The following is a 23,306-nucleotide window of genomic DNA, read 5'->3' as shown; positions in this document are numbered from 1 at the left end:
AAGAAAGAAAGAAAGAAAGAAAGAAAGAAAGAAAGAAAGAAAGAAAGAAAGAAAGAAAGAAAGAAAGAAAAGAAAGAAAAGAAAAGAAAGAAAAGAAAAGAGAGAGAGAGAGAGAGAAAGAAAGAAACTAACTTACAGGCCAATCTCCTTGATGAATGTAGAGATAAAAATTCTCAACAAAATATTACCTAACTAGATTCAACAATACATTAAAATGATATACATTATAACTAAGTGGTATTCACCATAGGGATGCAAGGATGGTTCAGCAGCCATAAATCAATCAATGTGATGCATTGCCTTAGGATAAAAACCATATGATGATTTCAATAGATGCAGAAAAAGCATTTGACAAATCCAGCATCAATTTATGATAAAAACTCTCAACAAAGTGGGTATAGAAGGAATACATCTCAACATAATAAAGGCTTTATATGACAAATTCACAACTAATATCATACTCAATGGTGAAAAGCTGAAAGCATTTCCTCTAAGATCAGAAACAAAACAAAGATGCACACTTTCACTACTTCTACTCAACATAGTATTGGAAGTCCTAGCCATAGTGATCAAAAAAAAAAGAAATAAAGGGCATCCAAACTGGAAAAGAAGAAGTAAAACTCTCATTATTTACAGATGACATAATACTATATACAGAAAAACCTAAAGACTCCATAAAAAAACTACTAGAATAAAGAAATTCAGTAAAGTTGCAGGATATAGAATCAATATTCAGAAATCTGTTGCATTTCTATACACCAGTAATGAATTATCAGAAGAAGGAATAAAGAAAACAATCCCATTTGCAATTTCATCAAAAAGCATAAAATACCTAGGATAAATTTAAGCAGTGAGGTGAAAGACCTGTACTTGAAACTATAACGCTCTGGAGAAAGGAACTGAACAAGTTATAATTAAATAGAAAGATATAGCTTGCTCATAGATTGGAAGGATTGATAATGTTAAAATGTCATTCCTGTCTAGATTCAGTGCAATCCCTATTAAAATACCTATAGCATTCATCTCAGAATTAGAACAACTAATGCTAAAATTTATATGGAACCATAGAAGACCCCAAATATCCAAAGAAATTTTGAAAAAGAACAAAATGGGAAGTATCATGCTCCCTAATATTAAACTATACCATAAAGCTATAATAATCAAAAAAGTATGGTACTAGCATAAAAACAGATATATAGATCAAGGGAATATAATAAAGAATCCAGAAATAAATCCTCACTTATATGATCAATTAATGTATGACAAAAGAGGCAAGGATATACAATGGAATAAAGGTAGCCTCTTCAATAAGTAGTGTTGGGAAAACTGGATATATATATATGCAAAAATAAATAAAACTGAATTACTTTCTTATACTGTATACAAAAATATATTCAAAATTGATTAAAGACTTAAAAGTAAGACCTGAAACCATAAATCTCCTACAAGAAAACAAGAGCAATAAACCATCTGATATCACTTTTAGCAATATCTTTTTTGGATATGTTTCCTTGGGCAAGGGAAACAAAAAAAAAAAGAAGAAATAAACAAATGAGACTACATCAGACTAAAGAGTTTTGCACAGTGAAGGAAATCATCAACAAAACAAAAAGACAACCTATTGAATGAGAGAAGGTATTTGCAAATGATATATCTGATAAGAGATTAATGTCCAAGGAATTCATACCAGTTAACACCAAAGAAACAAATAATCCAATTAAAAAATGGGCAGAAGAACTGAATAGAAGACATTTCTCCAAAGTGGACATACAGATGGCCCATAGACATATGAAAAGATGCTCAATGTCACTAATCATCAGGCAAATGCAAATTAAAACCATGACGACATATCACCTCATACCTGTCAGAATTGCTCTCATCAATAAATCAACAAATAACAAGTGTTGATGAGGATGTGGAAAAAAGCAAACATTCATACACTGTTAGTGAGACTGTAAATTAGTGCAGCTACTATGGAAAATAGTATGGAGATTACTCAGAAAAAATTACAAGTAGAGCTGACACATGATCCAGCAATGCCACTTTGTGTATTTATTCACAGAAAACAAAAACACTAATTTGAGAAGATATATGCACCCCTATGTTCACTGCAGCAGCCAAGGTGTGCAAGCAAACTAGACATTTATTAATAGTTAAATGGATAAAGATGTGGTGATAACACACACACATACACACAATGGAATACTAATCAGCAGCAAAAATGAGAGAAATCTTGCCATTTGCAACAACATGGATGGACCTAGAGGGTATTATGTTAAGTGAAATAAGTCAGACAAAGACAAATACTTATATATGAAATCTAGAAAAAGAAGAAATGAATAAACAAAATGAAACAGACCCATAGATATAGAGAACAAGTTGATGTTTGCTAAAGGGGAATGAGGTAGGGGGATGGAAATAAAAGAAAAATATAAAAAATAAAATTAGAAAGAGAATTGTACCAAAAAAATTCTAATACACTTTTTATTCTTCATATTGCTTGATCTCTTCACTTAAAATTAAATAAACAAAAACTAAGCAAACAGAATTTCTTTATCCTAATAAACTGCAATATGGGAAGAGAAACAGGCTAGATGCTGACTGATCTCATTTCCTTGTCCTAGGCATAGAGGAAGACCACATTTCCCATTCCCTCTGGAGTTGCAATGGAACCATGTCTGGCCAATGGATATGGACAGAATTGAAGTACAACACTACTATGAATTCCTTTGCAGTCATTCATCCTTTCTCCCTCTTCCCCAGAGATCTTGGAGACCATGTGAAGATGACAGCACCACAAAATGGAAGGTGCCTGGATTCCTGAGTCACCACCTGGAAGAGTAAGGCCAAGACTAGCCACCTAACCCACATCAGACTATGAAATGAGCAAGAAATAAACATCTAAATAAGCCACATTTTCATGTATTTTCATCTATTTCATGTATTGCTGAGTGCTGTTTTGTTCCATGGTTTGTAACTCTTCCTCTGCCAAGTAGAACACTGTCTAAATTACTATAACTTTATAAAAATGTTTGAAATCTGATAGGGCCAAATCCAGGGTCAAGAAACTGATAAATTCCTCCAAAATAAGGGTGGTTTCTCATTTCTTAACCCAGTGCTTACTAGGTTCTTAGCAGTCATTTGTTGAGTGAATCAGTGAAGCCAAAAGAAGGAGTTAGAAAGACCAAAGGGAAAAGTAGACAAGAAGGGACATGTCCCTCCCCTCCCAAAAAGAGGTCCCATGAATACTAAGGCTGCTTTGGTAGGGTATAAGCCAGAAGGCTCAAGTCAGAGTGGGAGGAGGGAGGGAGTTTCAAGCTAGACCCCTCTCCTCTGCCTCCCAAAAAAGAAAAATGACATAAGGCTTTTGGAACCCAGAGCCGAAGGAGCCTGGAAGCAAAAGCTGAAGCTCTGTCATCTCCCCAGCAGTTCACACCCTAAGATAATCCTCCACCTCCAACCCTTGAAGAAGCTGCCAAAAGCCTCAGGCAGAGAAACTGGCGTCCCAGCATGGCCCAGCCTCAGCGCCACCACGCAGCACTGGGGAGGTAACAGACTGACTTGGGAAAAAAATAACTATTGTAGCTGAGATATTTTAAAATTCCACCCTCAAGGCAGCATCTGGTTGCTACAGCAACTCTAGCTCTGCTGCAAGCCCAGATTACCAGCTTGCTCACCGTACCTGCCTTGGGCAGCCTAGAGGTGTCCTTAGGAGGCCAGAAGCTGCTGCCACCAGGGGAACACTGAGGAAGTGCCCCTATATTCTGACACCAAGGCAATGGCTAGAGAGACCCAAGTTGATTCTCTATTCACTCTGAATGCCTAATGGTATAGTTTCGTTCCAGGTTAATAATATTATATATAAGTATGGACTTACTTCCTGTTCAAATTGACTTACAAAGTCTTTTTTGTTGTGTACTCATTTAGTTCCATCAAAACACAGAAAGGTGATTTTTCATCAGTTTGGGGCTGAGCAAATGAAGCAGTTGGTAGTGTCTTAGTTCCACGGTTCAAAGCCCCTAAGAGACAAGATTATAGTATTGCAGCTGAGTGGCTGGCCCTGCCCTCTGACATGGATTTGGAAGAGTTTGCAATACCTTTAGGAAACCAAAACAAGAAAGGGAGTGGGCAACACAGCCAGAACAAGTGCCAGACAAAGGGACAGAGCCAGAGGCAGACAGACACAGAGAGATGCTGTCATTCTGTCACTTCGATCCGGAGCTAAGGATTCTCGACTCTGGTAAGATTCCTCCCCATGCAGCCATACTTGGCTTTACTTTCCACTTCATTTCTTTACTCACCTGTCATTCCATTCGGTAAGCTCAACCTATTTGGCCCCAGGATAGCTCACCTGGGCTCCATCCACAACTGCAGCTGCTCCAAAACATAAAGCAATGCTTGGGGGAAGGGCTCAGGGAAGTGATGTCTTTTGTGCCTATCTCAGAGAAAACACTAGGGTCAGAGTTAGGACACCCAACTTCAGTCCTAGGCACTTCATTTACTGACTTTGGACACATCGTCACTAAAATGTGAACTCAACAAGAGCAGGCACAGTTGCCAATGACTGGTCACTGCTATGGCACCTAGAATGGTGTCTGGTATAGCAGATCTTCAACAAATGTTTCATAGTGAAAGAAAGAATCATCTCTGCCTTGATGCTCTCATTTATAAAAATGGATAGATAAGGCTTGTCTCCATTAGGGTTTTTCTGAGGCTCTAACAAAATACGTACAAATGCCTGTCTTCAAAGGCTAACATATGTAAGCTGGCAAGACTGTTACCCAACCCAGCAGCTCAGATAACTATTAGACAAGGTGCTTCAGAGGCCAGGGCTTCATCCATTTCCCCAGGGCTCTTGAAAAAATAATCACAGTTAAATGCCTTCTGGGTCCCGGGTGCTGGAGCTGTACTGCTAGTTGCCTACCCAACATCCATTTCACTAGATTTCCTAACAGACTCTGATTTTGTTTAAGCAGCAATGTGCCCCGAACCTACCTCCTTCCAGCTACTGGTGCCCATGTGACCAGAAAGAGCTGCAAGTCCAAAAGTGGAACTTCTGGCAAAGTTCCTCCTTGGAATGTGGATGAGCGACCTGAAAGTATACTGGTACAATCTTGCGACTGGACAAACATACACACTAAGGATGGTGGGCAAGTACCTGAGTCCTTGACACAATCCCTGAGCTGCTTCTCCAGTCTGAAACGCCTACCTCTGAACTTCCTGTTGTTTAGAAAAATAACTGCCTATTTGTTCAAGCCACTATAGTCAGATTTCTGTAACAAGCAGCTGAATAAAACCCTAAGTAACACAGTACTGTACTTAAAATAGTTCATTTATAAAATATACATTGCCAACACCAATTTTACAGATGAGAAACCGGAAGCTTGGAAAATTGAAACTGCCCAAGGCTATCTGACTAGTGAGTGACAGACCTGGGATTTGACTCCAGGCCTGACTCCAAGACCTGTATAGTCTTTCACTTTTGCTATATTCCCCAAGGGAGAAGAAAGCCATGTTTGTCTCTAAGCACTTACAGGGTCTGCAGCCCTACCAAGTGCCAGACATGTTGTGTAGGGGTACAAGAGTGAGTCAATGTGGACAAAGTCCATGGAATTTAATATTTTAGAAGACATAAAGAGTAAACATGGGTCATGGGGTGATGAGGACTAGGAGAAAAATTAAAGATGAAGGTTTTTTAAAAATAGGAAGTTGGGGGAGTCTCTGTGAGGCGACACAGTCACGATTCTTTTTTCCCATTTTTAAGGAGTAATGGGGGTGGGGGGGGGGAGAATGGCGCGAGCCTTGTCAATACTGGAAGTGAGGGAGACGGACGGCAAATGCAGAGAGATCCTGAGGCAGGAGTATATACGCTGAAACGGCAAGGGTGTCAGTGTGGCTGGTATGAACTGAGGAAGGGGAACAGGATTTGTGCTGCAGTAAGGAATTTGGGCTTTTACTCTTAGTGAGACCAGCAGCCACAGGAGGGTTCCGATCAGAGAATAGATCAAACTTGTGATCTGATTTCTGGGCCAATGAGTGGAAAATAGCAGGGAGGAAGGGAAGGGATGAGACAGGGAGACCACACATGAGGCTGCTGCAACAAGCCAGGCGAGAGAAGCCAGCAGCCCGGACCGGGGGGTGTAGAAGGCTGGAGAGTGCTCACACTCCGGATCCATTCCAAAGGCAAAGCTGACAGGCTTTGCTGAAGGACTGGACATGGGAAATGAGAGGGATGAGTCCAAGCCTTCAGCCTAAATGAGAAGAAAGAAGCTGCTGTTGTCCGAAGTGGGAAAGACTGCAGCACGACCCAGATCACTGGGGTGCTGGAGCAGAATCGGGCTGTGTTTGGTTTTGGACAGGGTTAACCTATGATAGGTATAGAGTGAGCACAGGTCTTCACTACCTCCTTTATGAAATGTGTTCTTCATTCAGCCTCCAGACACCAGATCTCAAGGCCCCTCCTATTTCACTGGCCATCTCTCCACCTCGTTGGCCCCTCCCCCTCTAAATGAATACCAGGTATCCAAACAGAGGTGTCCAAAAGTCAGTCAGACGCAGCCAAGTAATGTGTTTTAAGAAAAGAGGAGGAAGTAATCAGCTTGTGTCACAGCAAACAACTGCTGGAGAAAGATGAAGGCAAGAACTGACATGGGGATTTGGCAAATGCAAGGTCATGGGTGACAGACCATGGAAAAATGAAATTGGATTACTCCTAGTGGGAATAACGGAAACACACTTTCTAGAATCACTGTAGAAAAAGCTCCTTTAGAATAAACCATAAGTGAGATCCTTTTTCTTTTCCACATCAGGGAAGTTGCTAAATATGTGCCAAAGCCTGGGCACGACTTTCCTAGACAGACTTGCTTCACAGCCCAGATGGGGGTGGGAGGAACACGGAGGTGGGAAAGGAGACGTCAGCACATTATGGGAGTGAGTGAAATGCCACCAATCTCTTTGCCTCGAGGTCATCCACACCACTCACCCACTATCCTTCTCCCATAGGACTTTTTAGTACATCCCAGATAGAGCTTCACAAGAGATGGCATAATTAATATTTATTAGGATTATTTTAATTTAAAGAAAATAAGCTCAAAAGTCTCTGGGCAATAAGATGAAATAAAAAGTCGCATCTGAGTGTTACACACCTGGCTGGCATGCAGTGGTTCCCTCGATGCAGATAAAAGTCCTGCAGAAATTTCCACATTATTCCATATCACTCCCCTTTTCCCAGAAGTCCCCACTGAACTGAGGAGGACACTGAGGCACAGAGGTAAAGGGCCTGGGCTGAGGTCAGACTGCCAGGAGAGGCAGACAGGAATTGGACCCAGAAAATCCTGATAGTTCTACTCAAATGTTACCCAGGGTACAATTCTATAGCTACTGCCCAACAGGAGAAAAAGCCAATTTCTTCTTCTAAGTGACCAGAAGGGCACACCTGTCAGGCAGCAGGAAGAGTGTCTATGGGAGCAGGCCCTGATGTGACCTCTAGTGATCCAGGCCAGAAGCCAGCAATGAGAGTCACCTACAGCTCTGCACACTCCCTCCCCCTGCCTCCAATGCACAGTTCTCACTATGAAGTCCAACCCTCCTTGTGGAAAACCAGCTGCACAGCCTCGTCCACATCATTCACGATGTGAGACGCCTCCATAAGCTTTGGACTGAAGCTGAAGTCCCGGTGCCCGTGGAAGGGAGGCTCTTCTCCTCCCTGGGTGGGCTCTGTGGGCCCTGGGGTCTTGGGACTGTACACGCCAGTGCACACCAAGATGGAGGCACAGCTCTGGATTGCTGAGGGCCGTTGCTTCCACAGGCCATCAGACCCCTGCTCCTCTGCCCCATCGCGCTTCACCATCTGCAGGTACTGGTGGAACAGGTTGGCACCGCAGACATCAGACATAGGGTTATCACTGGCAGCCATACCGGAAAAGAAAAGAAGAGAAAATCCAAGTTCAGTGTCGTAAGACACAGAGAGCAATGGACAATCAATCAGAGGGCAAGGGGTGTGCATCAGATACGGGGAAACAAGACAGTGAGAGGGGTAGGGAGAAAGGGAAGGGTAAGTCAAAAAGGGTTGAGGAAATGAACAGAACTTACCCTACAGCATAGAGCTTCTGGATGGGGGCTGCCCAGCCCCGCCTCTCTGCCTGCTGCCTGATCAGGTCCTCCGCATACTGGTAAGTGAGGATGCTGGGTTTGCCCATCAGGCCCTCATATCGTAACTCGTTGCCTGTCACTTTGCGGTAAATGGTTTCCAGGCACAAAAGGAAGGTGCCATGGCCAAACCTGCCAGAAAAGACAACTAAGCAGCTCAGCCCTCACTCCCTGGGCTCTTGCAGGCCACCTGTCATTGTGTAAGTAGCACCCTGCACATCAACCTTTCACTCCAGGGCCCTGGTGGTGACAGGTCAAAACGAAATTATTTCTAGTAAGAACTACATTCATTACCTACATTTATGACCTGCTATCCTCTAATAACATTTATTGAGCACTGGTCTAGCATAGAGATGTCATATCACACTGAAGTCACAGAAAAACCCTGAGGTCATTAGTCTCATTTTACAAGTAAGGAAACTGAGGCATAAAGAGATAAAGTAACTTGCCCAAGGTGGCAGTGTTAGGATTACACTGCAGGCATTTGGACTCTGGAAACCTAACTTTAAATTCTGCTTTAGATTTGTGGCAGATGTTTCCATCTCCCCTTCTTTCTTGGTATCAATTTTCAGCTGAGCACATTGCTACCAGGTGTAAAAAACTACATTCCTTTGCTTCCACAGCAGTCAGGTGTGCGGCCATGTGACGACGGTACAGCCAAGGAGTCAATGAAATCAGAAGTACTGGGCTTCACTTCTATGAAGTATCTGCAAAATTGGGGAGAAATGTTCTTCTCTACTTTCCCCTATTCCTTCTTGCTGCCTGGAATGCTGATATGATGGCTGGAGTTCAGGCAAGCCATTTTGAATTATGTAGGGCTAAGGATTGCACAGCATGAAAACAGAGGTGCCTGTGTCCCTGACAGGTGACGCTTCCGCACAAGCCTAGGACTGCCTACCCCAGACTTCTTTTCTATGAGGAAGAAATAAACTTCTATCTTGTCTAAGATATTCTTGTTTGGGGTTTTCATCCCTTACTGCTAAACCGAATCTGAACTGATACTGCACAATACACTGAAGTCATATTTGTGTCACTTAGTTATATAACAAATTCTATTTTCAATGTTTAAATTACCAAATGAAAGGTTAACCGCAAATCTGGTTTATAAATTGAAATCTGCCCTTTACTATTCAGTTCATAGCCTATCTAACCAAACCCCTTTTACCTACTGCCAGTATACTCTAACTCTAAGAAGAATACTTCAGGAAAAACTACCTAATCTCAGCTATAGAAATATACTTTAGAAGTAACAAGAGAGAACACTGTAATCCCTACCTCCTACGGGCTACTGAGTCACGTGACTTGAGGCAGTGTCAGGCTCCACTACCCTACCTAGTTCACTGAGAGTTAGTGTCCTGGGAGAAAACTCTAGACTTTAGCCTTATAGGGAAGAGCTGCCGTCAGATTCCAAGAAGGCACTTCCAGGGCCAGAAAAAGGGCCGCTTATACTGTGCTCAACCTCAGAAAAAGACAGGACAGGTGAAATCTACACAACTGAGCAGGAAATACGTGCCTGCTCAGTACCCGTATGCCTCTGAGAAAGTCACCTACAACCAGGTCTCAGTTCTCTGGTCTATACAAACATCAGAACAATTCTTGCCCCTACCTCTTAAGAGCAAAAGGAAATAAAGAAGTGAAAGAATTAATACTACAGGGTGAAGGCAAAGAAGGGAGAGCCGTTGAATAATTTGCATCAATACACCTCAAAAGCTGATCATTGTTTGGGTTCCTCTAGTCAAAAAGAATGTGTTCTGTTAAGATTCTGGAGGGCAAGGATCATCTGTTAAAGATTGTCTCAGTATATCTCCAGTGCTCAGCAATCTGCGGTTTTCATTTAATAATTAGTATGTGAAGTGATCCTTGAAATCCCTCTCAGAAGGCCAAGTTATCGTGGCCAACTAAAGGGCCTACCCGGGTATGGATCTGAAGGCCTGAAATATAGAATGATGGTGGGAAACTGTAAGAAGAACTGCTCAGGCAGCAGCTGGAAATGAGCCACCAGGACCAATGCCGGGGACTGTGTCCTCACCTAGGCATCTTGGCTTCAGCCATCCAAAGAAGATCCATGTTACTGGCCAGAACAGGGAGATGGGGATAAGGGGCCGTCGCCAGACCAGTCCCAGGGTTCCCATTGCTGAGAAGGACATCCATGATCAGCTGCAGGCTTGTCTCCCAGCGGACTGGCTCCCCAAGGAGGAGCACCCCTTTAAAGAGCAAAGGTATAGGGATGAGGGTGCAGGGCACTGGGCCTGCCCTCTATGGTGGGTGGAAAGAAAGCCCTCAGGAGACCAGCTGAAGCCAGCTGGTGCCACCCAACCACAAGCTCTTCGCCCACAGTACACTCATCCCAGCAAGGGCACGGTTCCCTGAACCAGTCTTGAAAGAACCACTCACCTATCCACCCAAGGTGAATAAAGCCCTGGGCCTAGGAAGGCACCTCCTAAAGGTTCCTATTGTCACTGTGTCCACTCTACTTCACGAAAGAAGTTAAAAACAAGACAAGCAACGGCAAGTCTCAGGCCCATTTCTTCCTGATGACTGATGTTCTCCCCACTGCTTCAGCCACAGGTATGTGGCAAAGTGCTCACCTTCCTCGGCCACTTCTCCAAGTCCCAAGGGCCAATAAACCTAATGGCTAGGAGAGGGAGATTTGGAGTGATAGAGATCTGAATTCCAAGGCTGACTCTATCAATTATTCCCTACACTTGTGGGCAAGTTATTTACCTTCTCTAAGCCTCAGTTTCCTCAACATGATAGTCATGAGGACGAAAATGAGATATACTAAATACAGCACTTAACCTGTGCTGGACACACAGCATTCAACAAATAGAAGCTACGATGTCAGCTATGAGACCAGTGAATTGACCACTGCCCTCCAAGGAAGTGTTCTAGAAGCTGGAGGATGTTTTTTCATCCTCATGACTGACACTTAATGACAAGGACTACAGGAGAGGACAAGCGAGGCTAGATACTCAGGCCAGTCCTGTGCGATCAAAAACTGCCCCCTGTCCATTAACCTTTGAGTGTCCCATCTGGCACTCATATAGGTGAACAACCTGTTTGTAATTAATCGAGCCTAAACCCTAATCCCATTTTACATGTAAACAAACATAAAGAATTTTTTGGTAGTTTTAATAAACACTGATTCTTCCAAAATGCAACTATCACTTAAGTCAAGAGAATATTGTACTTTATTTTTCAAAATTTTACCAAGAGTTATTCCATATTTTGCAAAATCACGTCTCCAATGACAATGCTGCCCCTAAGTTCTGAGTAACCAATAAAACACAGCTCTGTCACACCTATAAACATCTATCTGTTCGCACCTATAGCTGCAACATTCATGGTGATTCTGTTTGGTATAATCATATTACTACTTCATTTTGTCTTTTTGAATAATTATTACATATTGAAATATATATTAGCTTACTGAAATTTTAGGGCTTCGTAGTGAACTAATTAATTTTTGTTTTGTTTCTCATGACTTACAATTAGGGCTTCGTAGTGAACTAATTAATTTTTAACGTATGTGTATGGACAGACTGTGAATTTCATTTCAGACTAATAAAGGGGATATAACAATATTTTTGTAATATAAGGAGAGAACCAATTTTAATGGAGCTAAAGAACACTGGACTAGATTGCCTCTAGGTACCTTTCTACTCACAGATGTTCTAAGCTTGCAATTTTTCTGGAATAGGGCGAGTGGTATGATGAAGGAAAGATAAACAACAAATATCTCAGAAGTAGTGAGTGGCAGATCCAAGACCAGAACCCAGGTGCCCTCTGGCGACCCTTCCAATTTGCAGGCAAACAATCATGCTACGACAGCCTGGAGGGCCTGAAAGGAGAGAGAACCACCCAGCCCCAAGCTCACACAAGGAGAGGACCTTATTACCTTCAATGGCAGGGAAGTCGCTCCTTGGAAGGGGCTGCCAAGAGACAAAGAACAGGCCCATCAATGCAACGGCTGCTTTCCACTAACAGACAAGCACACGCTGGTTTCCAGGTGGGAGGGAGAAAAGATGAATTTCAGACAGGATCAAAGACCACCCTCACAGTCTAGCCCAAGCTGAGGAGAGGCCAGAAAGAACTGAGGAAGAACATTCATGAAGAAAAGTGAAGAGAGAACAGAAAGGACTGAGGAATGCCACATATGAAGTTCAGCCAGGAGGAGGAGCCAAACAGCTGTCTTTCTCTAGCAAGGCCGAGAGGTAAGATATGGGCCAAGCAAGAGTCTAGCATCAGGTAGTTAAGATGAAGGTGAGACTATGGAGACAAAGGAGGCCATCAGGGCGTGCTGGACTATTTATTTCTCTTGGTGTTGGATTAGCAGCCAGGAGCCTCCACTTTACTAACCTCTTCCACTCCTTGCCCAGATGATTATAGTCCTGGCTCTGCCACTAACCTGTGACCTGGGGTAAATCATTTCCCCTGTGTGGGGGCTCAGTCTCCAAGCTGTTCTGAGATCTATTCCAACTCTGATAATTTGGTTCTCTACTAACTTTCAAGGTTCTATGAGAAACCCCTCAAAGGCGATCAAGTGCTCTATTCAACTGGAAAGCTCTGCAGGAAGGACTAAAGTTATATATGCTACAAGTCAGTCTGTCTATTTATAACACATTTTATCACATTTTGACAGTGGCCTGACTTAAAATGTAGGTTATGTGATACATAAAGAATTCACATGAGGAAGAAGAGGGCCAGGAGCTATCAAAAGATGGGCAGTCACACCCTAGAGCTGCAGTCCCCAACCTTTTTGGCACCAGGGACCGGTGCTCCTCTGAGAATCTGATGCCTGATGATCTCAGGTGGAGCTGAGGAGGTGATGCTGGTGCTGGGGAGCGGCTGCAGATACAGATGAAGCTTCGCTGGCTCACCCACCACTCACCTCCTCCCATGTGGCCTAGTTCCTAACAGGCCATGGACCAGTACCAGTCAACAGCCCAGGGTTTGGAGACTCCTGCTCTAGAGGATCAATAAGAGGCCCTGTGACTACTCATCAGAGAAGCTAAAGAATCAAACCAGTAATTTGAATATGAGCTGAACCCAAAAAAAACACAGCAGACACTCAGAATTGCCAGTTACTTTTACAAGAACGCTGCTTCTCTTAAGGACAACTCTTTGTTAGCACAGCTCAGGATAAAGTAGAGCAGTGACAAATTTAACGAAGGTGAATGATTCTCCCAAGCAACGATGGGAACACCAACTGGTAGGATGTAAAGCTACTGACCAAGGAGATGCTAGGGCTCTGAAAGCATTCTCAGCTAAACACGAACAATGCGGAAAAGAAAGCCTTTGGGAGCGCGTCCTCCTCCAGGACATTCTGTGTATCTGGACAACGAATCCTTGGCCAGATGTGCCTCTCCAAGGAGGCAGCTCTGTGAAACGTGGACAAGATACGGCTCTAAGAAGGAGGGACTGCAAGGCCAGTGAGAGGAGCCCATGAAGGAACAAGAGGACATAACTGAACACGAGATCCCAGGCGTGTGCTCCGCATTACCGTGGTCTTTGGCCGCCTCCGGAGATCCACCATGTCAAGCACAGGGAAGGCCATCCGCAGCTCGTCCACAGTAACCAGATTCTCGAAGCCCAGTCTAGAGCAAGATCAGGAAAGCAAAGCGGGACAGTTCTGGGGGAAGACATCTTTAAAGAAATGGGAACCAACCCAGTCCTAATCAAACTAGCCCACCCATTCCCCAAGGAGCAGTGAATCAATGAGCCCAGACAGAGCCCGGCAGGGCCAATGCCAGTCCTGGAGAGGTGCCGGCAGGCCGGCCAGGACCGCACAGGCAGCGCGGGGCTGTGCCGCTCTACGGCAACGCACCAGCAGTCAGTGAGCACACGCCAGGTGCCAGGCCCCGGACTGGGCATGACCACAGTGCACAGCGTACAAGAACCTCTGCCCTCCAAGAGCTCCTCACAAGCCCAAAGTCCATCAAACCCAGCACTTTGTGAACAGTGCTGCCACTGTGGGTTGAGAAGCTCAGAAGAGGAGACTGCTCAGTGGCCTGGGCAGCGGGGCAAAGGGTCCAGAGACATTAGACTTAAGCTGAATGAAGCATTAAGATGAATCGGATTCAGCCAGGAAGGGGAGGCCATGGGAGAGGCAAGCCAGCTCCAGCCTTCTTTCTCCAAGACCTGCCTCCATGTTTCTGTCCTCAATTCCCACTTGCAATCTTAACTGGACATGGTTTCAGATTACTCTCAAAATAAATTTCCCCAAAATGATGCTTTATCAGATCAGCCCATTAACAACAACCTGTAGACTCCCAGTTGTCCTCATAGTGAGCTCACTTACTTCCTACATTTACTTTCAGTTTCCTACCCCCAGCTCCATTCTTCCTGGTCTCTTATTCCCTATCCTGTCCCATTCCAATCTCCTGTTTCAAGGAGCTTCACTGCCCCTTCTCTTTCTAGCTTCCTGAACTACTGCCCTGCCTGGAACACCTGAGCCCTATCCTGTGGCACAGCTGTGCCCTCCGTGAAGCCACACGTAATTCCTGCTCCAAGGATGTTACCTGACACTTGTGACACCAGAACCTATACTGTTAAGTCTTCAATTCCATGTCGTCTGAAATATCCCTTTATTGCATAGGGGTGTGTTATTCCTGCCTCAAGTACAAACCCCTTAATTCTATCACGATCTCACTGTGCTGTTCCTGGCCTCTGCCCCCTGGGAGCCCTCAGCACAGTGGTGGCACACAGGAAGTGCTTGACAGGACTCTGGAGGAGGAGCAAATAAATAAGCTGCTTGAGAACAGGGACAAGTCTTCTGTTCTTGATTGTGCATACTCCCCAAAGGAGAGTTCACTGTAGGTTCTTAATTAACACTGACCGATAAGTTGATTCACCACTTCAAGGAACAGTACTAGAGCAGTGCTTCCCAGACCTAATCAGAGAATCATCTAGTTTTCTCTTTTAAAATACAGATTGCTGATTTTTATCTCACACCCAATGACTCAAGACTCTCCAGGAAAGCTCCTCCAGAAGATTCTGATGAAATTGGCTGGCTTTTGGAAACCACCAGGCACCAGGACTGGCCACACTTGAGGTCCGTTCTACCTCCCTCGAGAGCCTACCACACACCCCATGAGCCCTGGCACCCTGAGTCCAGCACGACTCATGACAGCCCCCCTCAGCCATGGAAGGTAAGGCCTCAGTCCTGCCCCTTCCTCTTCAGCCAGAGCAAGAAGCACCAAAAGGATACGCTCGGGCGTTTTCCACCAGGGGCCCCTGCCCAGATACTAGCATCCGCTTTCCATGGTACTGTGAGAAGAGCTTCATGGGGCTGTGAGAGAGAATAACCTGGTCTGGCTCCACCTGTAGGGACAGCCAAGAGAGAGGAGAGCAGAGAAAGACACGTAGTTGAAGGAGAATAATGGGAGATAGATGGCAGCTTCTATCAACTAGGAAGAAAAAAAAATGCCCAGAAAAGGAAGGGGGAAAAAAGCCCTTTGCCCAGTGTCTAGAAAGTATCCACAGAGGTGTGGGAACCACCAGTCTAATTTGGCTCTTGCCACACAAAACAAGCAAGCAGAAAATGCCATTAGTTAGGGGTCATGACGTGCACCAATCCCGCCCTGCTCAACCCCTTTTGGAAAGCACACGGTCTGTATGCATGTTCTTTGTCACTGTTATAGAAATCTGTCTCTAACTTTGACTTTGTTTTCAGTTGTACTTAAAAGACTTAGTTTTTTAACGTTTATACTATGACAATGCAGCCTTTTCTCAGAATGTTTTTGAAACCCTCTCTGGAAACCACAGAAGAGAACCAACAGGATGCCTTTACTCCCGGCATTCATACCCAAGCAGGGTCACCCCTTCAATCCACCACTTTATTTACTCTCTTGGTTCCAAAGTACTCTTTCCAAAAACTACAGCCACCCTTAAAAAGAGAATGAATGTATCAATACTGGGATACGTGTGGAGTTGCAAGTGGGTGAAGAGGGTTTGCTTTTAGGGGACAGTACTCATTCAAATGTTTCCATTTTATTGATGAGAAACATTATTTCAGAGTCCCATATTGTATGTGGAGATTTAGAAAAATGTGACATTTGCTTTCCAGGGGCTGACAATCCAAAAGAGACAATCTGACACCCAGAAGAAAAGAAATGGATGCAAAAACAGTAGGCTCAAACTGCCAACTCCATGGGCAGGATTTTTGTGCTCAATCTGTATGTAATGGATAAAAAATAACCCTGTTGATAAGGCTCTACTCACTAGGCTGGGCTTGAACTTCAAGCTTTACTTCCAGCAGGGAAATAAAGATTTGTACTGACCCAATTTATCCATACTGTACACCACCCCAGAAGAAGGCTTAGTTAGAGGTAGAGTGGGGATTCTACTGGAAACCAGGTCCTTAGGCTCCCATGTCTCTGGCTATCACCTCACCTTGAAGCCCAGGAGGGATGACAACTCCTGGGCTTTGCCATGTTGTAAGATGTTGCCAGCATTCGTGACGAAGACCACAGGTACCCGCAGCTGCCCCTGGGCATTCACCAGCCTGCGGAAGGCCTCCACAGCGGCAGGGATCACTCTGTGGCCACGCACCAAGACTCCATCGATGTCCAACAGGAACCCAAAGGTAGGTGGGTTCTGCAGAGGGGAGGAGAGAGCCACCAATGTGAGTCAAGAGGCAGCCAGGAAGGAAAAGACCCTTACAGAGAAGGGGCTCCACACTCAGGTCACCCAGGGCCTGAAGCAAAATAAGGACATGGAATTTCCAATAGAGCAAGTCCATCTGTAACAAAGAACTAGCACTTTGTCATGTATTTTTAAGCATATAACTATTTTGTTAAAAATTATTTTCGTATAATATAAAGGAATTTTTAAATCGGAAAGTAGAGAAATTCAAAACATAATCCCAGCACTTTAATACAACTAATTATTATTCTCTTTTCATCTCTTCTCTTCTTATGTTTGCCACGTAGCTAAAACTACACTTTACATGTGCAATTTTTCATCTTGATCTTTCTGCTTGACATACAAACATTTTCACCTGTTACAATAGCCATCATAACCACCTTTTAAAATTTTATTATATATTTTATTATAACACAGGTAAAAAAACTAAAGTTAAAAAAACTATAGATATGAATATATTTTTTAAGTTTCCTACCTCCTTCTTCCACCTAATGCTATTTTCTCTCATATATTTTCCACAAACATTTTATGGATATATAGTAACAATTTCTAATTTTTTAAGTAACACAACAAATGGCACTATGTTATACTTGCTTTTCCACTTTACCTTTTTTTTACCTTTTTTTTTTTCTTTTTGTATCTCTCGGTTATCTTTCCATATCAATACATAGCTCTACCTCCTATCATCATTTCTGGCTCCATAATATACTGAGTATAATCCACTAACATTTTATTTTCCCCATTTAGGACATTTAGGGTTTTCTACATTTTTTCTACTATAAATAATGCTACAAGGAACCTCCTTATGCTTACTGATTTCATATTATGAATGTCCCTGAGCTAGATTCTTAAAAGTAGAAGTAATAAGTCAAAAGAGTACAAACGTTTTAATAATGTAACACCTCCTGACAAACTGTTTTCTCAAAACATGTATCAACTTACCCACCCACTGGTAATACTAATATTGATTTTCACATGTATCAGAGAGTTTGTTAATTACCAAATGTCTTAATTTAAAAGTTAAAACAATTGTCTCTCATCACAATCTGTACTTCTTGGATTTATAAAGCTGAACATTCCTTTTTAAAAAAAAATCATTCCATTCTTATTTTACAAACTGTCTATTAACATATGAGATATTTTTCAATTGCAAAAAAAAAAATCTCTACTCTCCTGTTTGCTACTCTCCTTTTTTTGGTGCCAAGTGAGGCCATTCTTACTGCACACACCTACTCTGTGCATAGGGCTCCTCCGTAAGGAGTAACCAAAAATACAAACTGTGCTCTGGCCCTTCATTTATTAACTGGGGTGAAGAACAAACAGCTAGTCTAGGAAACACAAACTCACTAAAGTTGCAGCATTTTCACAAGTGCAAATCAATCCTAAGTATTTAGGTTCTGAGTAAAGAGAATTAAACAGAGAGGGTTTTTAGAAGAGAATTTTGAGTTGGGCAATGAAAGATTTAAATGCATGCATGCATTTAACAAATATCTGAGATCCCAATCAGTAACAGAGTAGACAAGCAGGCGTAAGTGACTCTGCCTACACAGGTCAAGGGGAAGACAAACAAGCAGCATAGGGCCTTCTATACTGAGCATCACATTAAGAGATGAAGAGAAGTAAGGGACTCTGAGAGCCTGCATCAGGGGTACCTAACTCATAGCAGGTGGAGAGGACTAGCCATTACAGGTCTCCAAGGCCAATGTAAGGAATTTGAAAGAAGAAAATGGCATCATCAAACCTGTGCTGTTGGAAAATCTTGGCTACAGAGTGAAGAATAGATTGAGTGGACTTAAGAGTCTAGTTGAAGGGCACCACCAGGGACCTACTGTAATCCAAGACACAGATGATGGTAGCTTTAACTAGGTGGCAGCAACAGGAATGGAGAGAAGGAAGCAGATTATACACAGGAGGCAGAACAGCCAGGCCTGGTAACGATCAGATGCAGGGGTGGAGGGAGGGGCCACAGGGATTCCCATGCTCTTTTTGGCTTGGTACTCTGGGAGAGTGGATGCTCGTATCACTCATTGACCCAAGAAGCTCTGGAGGAGCAGCAGCCAGGGACAGCAAAAGATACGTTTCACTTAAGACCTATACGGCAGGCAAATGGAGCTATCAGCACTGGACAAAAGGTCCAGGAGACGAAAATGTGAAAGATCTCAGCTCTCAGAGAACGGATGAAACTTGAGAGGGGAGAGGACAGCCTGAAAAGCATACGCAGAATGAGAGCATAAGTGAGATTCACAGAGAACCAGGAAAAACATCACCATTTTAGGATGGGGTATGTAAGAGTCACCAGCAAAACAGCAAGAAGGAAACTCAAGAGGGCATGGGGTCAAGGAAGCTGAGAGATGAGTTTCTGGAACAAGCAAAATAGAAAATGAACTGACTGCAAAGTAACGATCCCGTCTCGGCTCCACCGAACAAGGAAGACCACTAAGGGAGGGAGTCTTCCAGTTCCTTCATGCTAGTTTCTGCAGAGCTCCACAGGCTTAGACAATGACAGCTGCAGTGCTGAGCTGGAGTTGGGAAGGGGCACTGGAAAAACGAGAAAAGGAACTCAAACCAACAAGACAGCACTTCTGATCCCCAGCAAACAGAGCTGCTAGGGAGAGACTTGTCCAATTCCACATGCCATGCAGGAAATGCCTAAACAAACAGAATCGGCCACAATGGCTGATCCTACTGAACCCCGGACCTGTACATTGTAATGAGCATTGAACTAGACATATAGCAAAGGTATTTTTATTGAATCCTTGTACCAGCACTCTGGAGGTGGGTGTCATTATCTCCAGTTGACATTAACTAGTGAAAGGGACCTGGTTTATACACAGTGCTCATTATGTATTCACTTAATAATCTGACTGGATGAGTAAGAAACCAATTTCAAAGGGAATAGTTAAAAATGACCCAGTTCACAAGTACTAGATTCAAAATTCGGCCTCAAACTGAGCTCGCAGCAAAGTCAGGGCTCTTCAGCCTCCCACACAGCAACACCTTGGAGCAAGAAAGGGATCCAGGAGGTACCAGGTCCTCTCGCACCTTCCACCAGCCCCCAGCCACTTAAGTTCTGGTTCTTCTCTGTACTCAATGGACCCGATGGTCTTCATGGCTCTCTTTACCCTCTCCCTGTTTCTCAACAAATCCTACCAGAATATACGTCCCAACTTGGGGTCCATAGGCAGATTTCAGGGTGGCCATAAAATCCCTTAAAATTCTGGATTTTTCCTAGATAAAGGGACCATAGCTCTTTTCAGATTTCATCATCTTATTCTTCTTAAAGAGAATCACCACACGGGTCTAAAGGGCAGAGGAGGTGTGATTTGCCTTCAAATCCCCAAATCTGGCACAGTGCTTAGACCCTGTAAATACAGGTTGACTGACTGTTGAATGCCCCAAAGGATGAAGGAAGGGTTAGGGCAAAATAAGGCAGACCTACCCTCCAGCACTTGCTGATCATCCTAAGAGTTAGTGATCTTCAAAGGAGGTCACCTGGGGGAAGGACTGTGTTGATCTAGCACACAGTCTGCCTTCTTTCTTGGTCAGCATGAACACAGAGCACACTGTTCTGAAAGTTCAAATGTAAAACTTATTTGCCCATAACTTTGAGACAACCAGGGAAAATGTTTAAAGGAGTTGATTTTAAGTAATATTAAAGAATTACTAATGTTGCTAGGTGTGATAATAGCACTGTGATCATATTCAAAATGTCCTTATTTTCTTAGAGGTACACATAGAATAATTTAGGGTTGAAATGACAACCAATCAGGAATTTGTTTTAAAATCTTAGAGCCACAAAAAAAGGGGGGGGGGAGACTGAGGGAGGAGATAAGCAAAGCAAGTGTGGCAAAATGTTAATAATTGCTGAATTTGGAAGATGGGTCTATGGTGTTCATAATACAGTAATTGCTCCCTAAACATTTTCAATAGACTCTGTGACTTTAAGCAAAACGGCATATAATAAAAACATTTTTACCAAAGACTAAGTGATAGTAACAAGAGTTAAGTTCCTATGGCCCTTCATCAACTTTACAACCAAACGTTTTCTGAGAATCTGCTATATTATTCTGTTTTCGGATTTCTGAAAACTTACATAGGGAAAAAAAATAATCAAACAGTTCACCTGTGCTGATGGCCGCACAATCTAATCACATACCGTTTTAATGGTCTTAGTGGCCATATTCCAAATAGTCACAAGATTTGCTCTTAGACATACAAATCCTCAGTTCCTGCTACCCTGAACAGGAAGGTTTTCAGGACAATTTAGTAACATCCGCAAGTGTCCATCATCTATAACTATATAGGGAGTAATACCACTTCCAACCCTCAGGTGAATGTACCTTGAGAACCAGGAACTATGCGACACAAAGTGAAGGTACACATCACCTGTAACAAACGTGCCACACTAACTCAAGACGTTAATAATCAAGGAAACTGGAGTGATGGGTGTATATATAGGGCTTTTGTATACTTTATGCTCAATTTTTCTGTAAATCTAAAACTGCTCTAAAAAATAAAGTCTAATATTTTTTTAAAGTGAAGGTATTAAAAAAAACAATAGAAGGAAAAAAGAAAAAAGTGAAGGTACATAAAGGACAAAGGAATACATTTTTTTTTCATTTTTCTTTTCATTCTCTAATCTGCAGTCTGATTTTCTTCTATATCATTTGATTTTTTTTTAAGTAGTCCTGGGTAATATATTCTCACGAAAACACTGCATGGTAAATAAGGCTCCTGTTACATATATTAGGAAACTGAAATTTAGAAAACTATGTAATTTGCCTTAGATCAAATAGCTGATAAACAGTACTAGCAGGATTCAATTCTAAAGCTATTCCTCTTAAATTCTATGATAGTCTTCATCCCTTCATCCCTTTCCTCCCTTTTTCTACATTATCAGAAAAGTCTTTCAGAGGTATCTCAGGACCTGCAAAGACACTAGAAATAAATACACTAGTTATAAATGACGGCAATAATTCTTTATATTTACTTCATTACAATTTACAAAATCCCTTTGTATTTTCATTCCATGCTTCCAGCTTGGTCACTTTTAGCTCTGTGACACTAGCCAAGTCACTTAACTTCTTTGAATCTTAGCTGCTCTATATACAAAATAATTACAGGAACACAGCTGTTAAGAGCTAGGACTCTGGCAGGAGACTGGCCAGAGTTCCAGATTCTGCCACTTACAGCTGTGTGCCCTTGGGCTAGTTGCTTAACCCCTCTGTCTCAGATCCTCCATCTGTAAAATGGGAATAATAATACTCAGAGTCGTCACAATAATTATATGAGTTAATAATTGTGAAGTACTCACTTTGTGCCTGGCACAAAGTAAATACTATGTGTTTTTTTAAATCAGTAGTTAATTTAAAATACAATAAAAGGTCCCTGTGAAAACGTTATACAGATGTAAAATACTATCGTTATTACATACAGAATTTAGAAGACAAAGCGATCCCCTTTAAAGAACAAGCAAAATGGCTCCAGGGAAAGTGAGGGTGACAGATATGACGAACTAGCTTAGAGTCATGCCACAGTCGTCTAGCAGCCGTTGACGTTTTCGAAAAGTACTTAAAAATCTGACTCCAAGCTTCTGCTTCCTTACAAACACCAGGGTCATACCTACCTCCAGAGTTGAGAGAATTAGATATCACATAAGTACCTGGCATAAATTAGGGAGGTTGTGCCAGTTTTCCTCTCACCCCCCAAATCTTCCCCTATGCTCTACACATAACAGCAGCTCATTACAAGCAGACCCACAAGCGAATGGGACCAAATGAAAAAGCCCCCGCAAAACCCACGGTCACCTCTGGGCTGCCCCCTTATAGGCGCAGCTACCCGAGGAAAGTCCATCTCGAGTCCCCTGATCTCTTTCAACTGTAGTTGAAAATCATAACCAAAAGGTTCTCATCATGGAAAAGAAGCGGAGAAATCATACTCTGACCAGAAAAATAGGAAGAGGAAACTACCGAGTTACTTTGGGGACAAAGAGCGGCAAGAGGCCAAGAGACAATCTGGTGCGCGTTTTGGATCTGTTTTGCTCATGCCCTAGCTAAAGTAACTTTTCTTCCACGCCAAAAATATGACAAATCACCCAAGTACGAGGGAGGGGAAGGGGGCCGAGGTAGAGCAGGGTGCGCGGGGTACCCTGTGCTCAAGACAAGAACCGAGCGCACTTGAGGTCAGCTGCCTTGTCAAGGCCATTTCCTATGAGGCCGCGGACAGTGGAGGCGCTCGGCCAGCAGCTCCTCCCTCCCGTCGTTTCCGGCCTCACCACAAGCTCTGCGGACCGGCTCACCTGCACGGTCCTCACCTGCGCAGGGCCCACAGTGTAGCCCTTTCCGGGGCAACGGCGCGGGAGCTCCGCGGCCGCCCGCCGCCACAGCCAGGGGGCTGCACGGACCGCGGAGGAGAAGCCAAGCACAGCCATCCGGCCTCCGCTTGCACGCACATGCACACTTCGCCGCTCAGGCTCAGGGCCCTGCCCACCGCGCAGCCATTCGGCAGCCCAG

At 43.3% G+C, this 23,306-nt stretch overlaps 1 protein-coding gene across 2 annotated transcripts; it reads right to left on the bottom strand.

Annotated features, from left to right (window-relative positions):
• Window positions 1–7,040: 7,040 nt before the first annotated feature.
• HDHD5 (haloacid dehalogenase like hydrolase domain containing 5) lies at window positions 7,041–23,254 on the bottom strand. Of its 2 annotated transcripts, none has more exons than XM_016125882.2 (8): window positions 23,093–23,254; window positions 16,543–16,746; window positions 15,359–15,471; window positions 13,652–13,745; window positions 12,047–12,080; window positions 10,178–10,352; window positions 8,092–8,280; window positions 7,041–7,904 (listed from the first exon to the last, which is right to left on the bottom strand). In XM_016125882.2, the coding sequence occupies exons 1-8, from the start codon at window positions 23,222–23,224 to the stop codon at window positions 7,571–7,573; spliced, it is 1,275 nt and encodes a 424-aa protein (XP_015981368.2). In that variant the 5' UTR covers window positions 23,225–23,254; the 3' UTR covers window positions 7,041–7,570. The 2 variants fall into 2 exon arrangements, with proteins under 2 accessions (XP_015981368.2, XP_036092232.1); XM_036236339.1 differs by having other exon boundaries at window positions 23,108–23,253.
• Window positions 23,255–23,306: the final 52 nt, after the last annotated feature.

The sequence above is a fragment of the Rousettus aegyptiacus genome, unplaced genomic scaffold (genome assembly GCF_014176215.1).
Source record: "Rousettus aegyptiacus isolate mRouAeg1 unplaced genomic scaffold, mRouAeg1.p scaffold_m13_p_2, whole genome shotgun sequence".
NCBI classification, from domain to species: Eukaryota; Metazoa; Chordata; class Mammalia; order Chiroptera; family Pteropodidae; genus Rousettus; species Rousettus aegyptiacus.
Note: the sequence above shows the minus strand (reverse complement) of the source record. Positions and strands in the feature narration are given on the sequence as shown.

What these genes read in the sequence shown, in the direction of transcription:
- HDHD5 (XM_016125882.2), bottom strand. Translation starts at nt 23,224, where the DNA reads ATGGCTGTGCTTGGCTTCTCCTCCGCGGTCCGTGCAGCCCCCTGGCTG. An exon ending in CTGGTGGAAAACGCCCGAGC is followed by an intron (nt 13,746 to 15,358) that starts GTATCCTTTTGG and finishes ATCTTGCTCTAG; the next exon opens with ACTGGGCTTCGAGAATCTGG. An exon ending in CAGAAGCTCTATGCTGTAGG is followed by an intron (nt 7,905 to 8,091) that starts GTAAGTTCTGTT and finishes TATGGCTGCCAG; the next exon opens with TGATAACCCTATGTCTGATG.